The 4,674-nt window shown below is 48.2% G+C and overlaps 1 protein-coding gene across 1 annotated transcript in view; it reads right to left on the minus strand.

Moving 5' to 3' along the window:
* VPS25 (vacuolar protein sorting 25 homolog (S. cerevisiae)) overlaps positions 1-1,023 on the minus strand; it is a 19,713-nt gene extending 18,690 nt beyond the window's left edge. The window contains exons 1-2 of the mRNA XM_011998774.1: positions 937-1,023; positions 587-732 (exon numbers count right to left, since the gene is read on the minus strand). Of these exons, the coding sequence (XP_011854164.1) occupies positions 587-732; positions 937-989 (199 nt within the window). The 5' untranslated portion in view covers positions 990-1,023. The remainder of the gene's footprint in view (positions 1-586; positions 733-936) is intronic.
* Positions 1,024-4,674: the final 3,651 nt, after the last annotated feature.

Consider the following 4,674-nt stretch of genomic DNA (forward strand, 5'->3'; position numbering starts at 1 on the left):
ACTCTTCCAATTAAAAGGAGCTTTATGTGATTGTGCCACTGCATTCCAGCCTGAGCAAGAGAGCAAGACCCTGTCTCCAAAAAAAAAAAAAAAAAACAGCTTTAGAAAATGAAAGGTACTGTCATTCCTCACCCTCTGTCTGTTGCCTTCCTTCAGCCTTTCTCCACAGATATTTTAGGGATGAATCAGGCAGCAAAACCAAATGACCCTTACTTCCTGGCAGGAGAGGGGCAGAGAAAATAATTAAAGGTAGTTACCCAAATCTGGGCCTCACACAGAAAAGGATGGAAGATACAGTCAAAAAGGTTTAGGTTAAAAAGCTTGGAACTTGGCTTCAGGGCAGAAATTCTAAGACCTTAATGACATCTGAGCAGTCATCACTGCCAAGAACAAGAGGGTCTGGTACTGCATTTGGGGGGTAAAATGTCAGCTACACATTTTCACTCCTTAAGCCCAGTTTGGGTAAGAATCTGCCTTCCATGGGTAAAGGGGAGCTGGTGGGGGTGGGGGGTAGGGGGCGTCTGGGCATGTGGGAAAGCGCAGAAGTACATCAGTTTGGGCTGTGGAAGAGCCTGAGGGAGGATACGCTGTAGCTTGACGTTGTTGAAGAGAGGGCTCTCCTGAGCTTCCATCACCGTCATGCTGGACTGTTTGTGCAGGCGGCAGAAGGACAGGACCAGCGAGCACCAGGCGGCCAGCTGCTTCTGCCGAGTGTCCACATTCGGTTGTAACCTGCCGGGTGAAGGGAGTGGGGCGCAGAATTAGAGGGCGAGAGGCAGCACTTGCCCGGAATGCGTTTCGGGAAGAAAGTAAGGGACTGAGGGGGTTGGCGGCCGGGTCTTTTCTCCCCCTCCCCATTTGAAGCATCAGGGCTGCGCCCACGGTCCAGGGGAGGGGAGGGAGGCACAGCGGGGCTTCTTGGGGTCTGAGCCTCACGTAAAGAAGGGTGGGAAGCGATACTGCCACGGCCACTCGAAACTCATCGCCATCGTAGTAGCCCAGGAAACCCGGAAGCTACCGGCTAAGGACTTCCGGCCTTCGCTTCCGCGCGTCCGGGCGGAAAGCAATGCAGAAAGGTTCCGGACGTCTTTCTGGAAAGAGGAAGATCTGCAGGAGGAGTCCTCGTCATCAGCCAGTCCTTCGCTGTTATCCTAAAAAGCCGTATCTTTTGGAGCAGGAAGAGTCCTGGGAAGTCCTCTGGTTCAACCCCAGAGAAAGGTCATGGCTTCCCCCAAAGCAGCGAATTTTTGTTGCTGAAGTAGGACGGCAAATAGAGGCCAGATCTCCAGATCCTAGCCTATCTTTGTTTCCTCTATACTAGACTTCTTTTAATATTAACATTTCTGTGAATTACCATTTGATTTGATCAACTCACAATTACCCAAGCTCCTCAATTCCAGTGTCCTTTGTTTTATTTTTAATTAATTATTTATCTATTTATTTATCTTTTAGACAAGGTCTCCGTTTGTTGCCCAGGCTGGAGTACTGTGGCACAATAACAGCTCACTGCAGCCTCTACCTCCCAAGCTGTGGCGATTGTCCAGCTTCAGCCTCCTGAGTAGCTGGGACTACAGGTGCACACCACCGCACCCAGTTATTAAATAAATATTGTTGTTGTTGTTTTGGTAGAGACGGGGGCCTCTCTCTGTTGCCCAGGCTCGTGTCAAACTCCTGGGCTCAAGTGATCCTCCTGCCTCGGCCTCCCAAAGTTCTGGGACTACAGACGTGAGTTAATGCTCCCAGCAACCAGGCTAATATTTTCTAGAGATGGGCACTCACTATGTTGGCCCAGGTTGGTCTCAAACTCCTGGGCTCAAGCAATCTCCAGACCTCAGCCTCCCAAAGGGATAACAGGTGACCAACCTGGCCCTCCAATTTCCTTTGACTTCACCATTCCTCAGGCAGCACCCATGGGAGCACACTTTGTAGCTTGAATCACTAGAGACAGCTCTACTTCCATAATGCAGAGCTGCAGTCTTTGACCACAGCCGCCTATCTCTCACCTCTGTCATGACCTTGCCTTTCTTGTCTCAAGACTTAGGACCCGTTTTGGTTTTCTCTGACTCCTTACCCAGCCTAAACTACTCAGTTCTGTCCCCTTACCTACCTACCTACAGGTCAGTTCCCAAACCAATGATCGTTGCTCCATGTCCCCCACCTCTTTTTTTTCACTCCTGGTCTCTGGAGTATTGCTGGAAGAAAAATAACCAGAGTATGTTTGCCAAGCCCCAGATTCCCTGACTAGCCTCACTGCCAGGCTCTAAGGGCAGCTCCGTGATCCTTTGTCTTTTGTTGACTCCCTGTCACCCTCAAGATAACTATTCAAACTTTTCCACGTTCATCAAGCCACTCCACCTGTCCCCATCTCTCTGCTCTCTGCGAAATGCCTTTCCTTCCTGCTTTGTGAGTTTGAGGCTATGCATGTGAACTCTTTAAGTTTTCCCTCTGTCCGTCTCTATACTTGATTCATCACTCAAAAATTGCTCTCCACTTTTACTCCTTCCTTTTTTTTTTTTTTCTTGAGACGGAGTCTAAAACTATTGCTGGGCTGGAGTGTAGTGGCTTGATCTCGGCTCACTGCAACCTCTGCCTCCCTGGTTCAAGTGATTCTCCTGCTTCAGCCTCCCGAGTAGTTGGGATTACAAGCATAAGCCACTACGCCCAGCTAATTTTTTTATTTTTAGTAGAGACGGGGTTTCACCATGTTGGTCAGGCTGGTCTCAAACTCCTGACCTCAAGTGATCTGCCCCTGTCGGCCTCCCAAAGTACTGGGATTATAGGCATGAGCCACTGCACCCAGCCTACTCCCTCCTTTTGGACTCAGAAGAAGTGTTGCACCCTTTGGCATATGTTCTTGCCTCCCCTTTTCAACTTCCTCCAGGACTTCTCTATCATCTTCCTTCTCTCCCTTGCCCTTAGCTCCTCTCCCATATACTATAAACATGTGCAGGTCTTCCTTAATTAAAAATATTTAATCCCTGGGCCAGGCATGGTGGCTCACACCTATAATCTCAGCACTTTGGGAGTCCGAAGCAGGTGCATCACACGAGGTCAGGAGTTGTTCAAGACCAGCCTGGCCAACATGATGAAACCCCATCTCTACTAAAAAATACAAAAAATTAGCTGGGCATGGTGGTGGACACCTGTAATCCCAGGTACTTGGGAGGCAGAGGCAGGAGAATCACTTGAACCCGGGAGGCAGAGGTTGCAATGAGCTGAGATCGCGCCATTGCACTCCAGCCTGGGCAACAAGAGCGAAACTCCATCTCAAAAATAATAATAATATTTACATCCCTTGGCATCATAGCAAGACTCCATCTCTACAAAAAATTTTAGAAATTACCCAGGCATTGTGACACATGCCTGTAGTCCCAACACTTTGGGATGCTGAGACAGGAGGATTGCTTGACCCCAGGAGTTTGAGGCTGCAGTGTGGTGTGATCGCACCACTGCACTCCAGCCTGGATGACAGAGCAAGACCCTTTCTCTTAAAGAAAAAAAAAAAAAGTATAGGCCGGGCATGGTGGCTCACACCTGTAATCCCAGCACTTTGGGAAGCTGAGGCGGGCAGATCATTTGAGATCAGGAGTTCAAGAGCAGCCTGGGCAACATGGTGAAACCCTGTCTTTACTAAAAGTACAAAAATTAGCTGGATGTGGTGGTGCACACACCTGTAATCCCAGCTATAGAGAAGGCTGAGGCACAAGAATTGCTTGAACCCAGGAGGTAGAGGTTGCAGTGAGCCTAGATCACACCACTACACTCCAGCCTGGGAGACAGAACCAGACTCTGTGTCAAAAAAATAAATAAATAAAAAAGTACAAACCTTGACCTTGCCATCTCAATTTTCTGTCTGATTTCCAACCTTTCCCTCACCCAAATCCTTCATGTGCGCAGTTCCTATGACCTTAGTCTCTGAGTAAAAGAAAATAAAAGAAACAAAAGGCCAGCTGCAGTGGCTCATGCCTGTAATCCCAGCACTGTGGGAGGCTGAGGTGGGTGAACCACTTGAGGTCAGGGGTTGAAGACCAGCCTGGCCAACATGGTGAAACCTTGTGTCTACTAAAAATACAAAAAATTAGCCGGGCATGGTGGTGCACGCCTGTAACCCCAGCTACTCAGGAGGCTCAGGCCGGAGAATTGCTGGAACCCGGGAAGCTGAGGTTACAGTGAGCTTAGATCACGCCACTGCACTCCAACCTGGGCGACAGAGCGAGACTGTACCTCAAAAAAACAAAAAAGAAATAAAAAAAAAAAAGGTAAAAACACTATGCACTGTACTTGGTCCACAGAATAACCAACAAATGTTTGTTAAATGAATGAATGAATGAACTATTCAGTTGATAATACCTTCTCAAAGCTCACTATTTCCTTTGCCTTTATGGCACTCCTTTTTCTTGAGATTGAGTTTTGTTCTTATTGCCCAGGCTAGAGTACAATGGCAAGATCTTGGCTCACTGCAACCTCCGCCTCCCAGGTTCAAGCAATTATCCTGCCTCAACCTCCCGAGTAGCTGGGATTACAGGCATGCGCCATCACACCCAGCTAATTTTATATTTTTAGTAGAGACAGGGTTTCTCCATGTTGGTCAGGCTGGTCTCAAACTCCCAACCTCAGGTGATCCGCCTGCCTTGGCCACTGGCCTGGCCTTTTTTTTTTTTTTTTTTTTTTTTT

Source organism: Mandrillus leucophaeus, unplaced genomic scaffold (genome assembly GCF_000951045.1).
Source record: "Mandrillus leucophaeus isolate KB7577 unplaced genomic scaffold, Mleu.le_1.0 Scaffold58, whole genome shotgun sequence".
Classification (NCBI taxonomy): Eukaryota; Metazoa; Chordata; class Mammalia; order Primates; family Cercopithecidae; genus Mandrillus; species Mandrillus leucophaeus.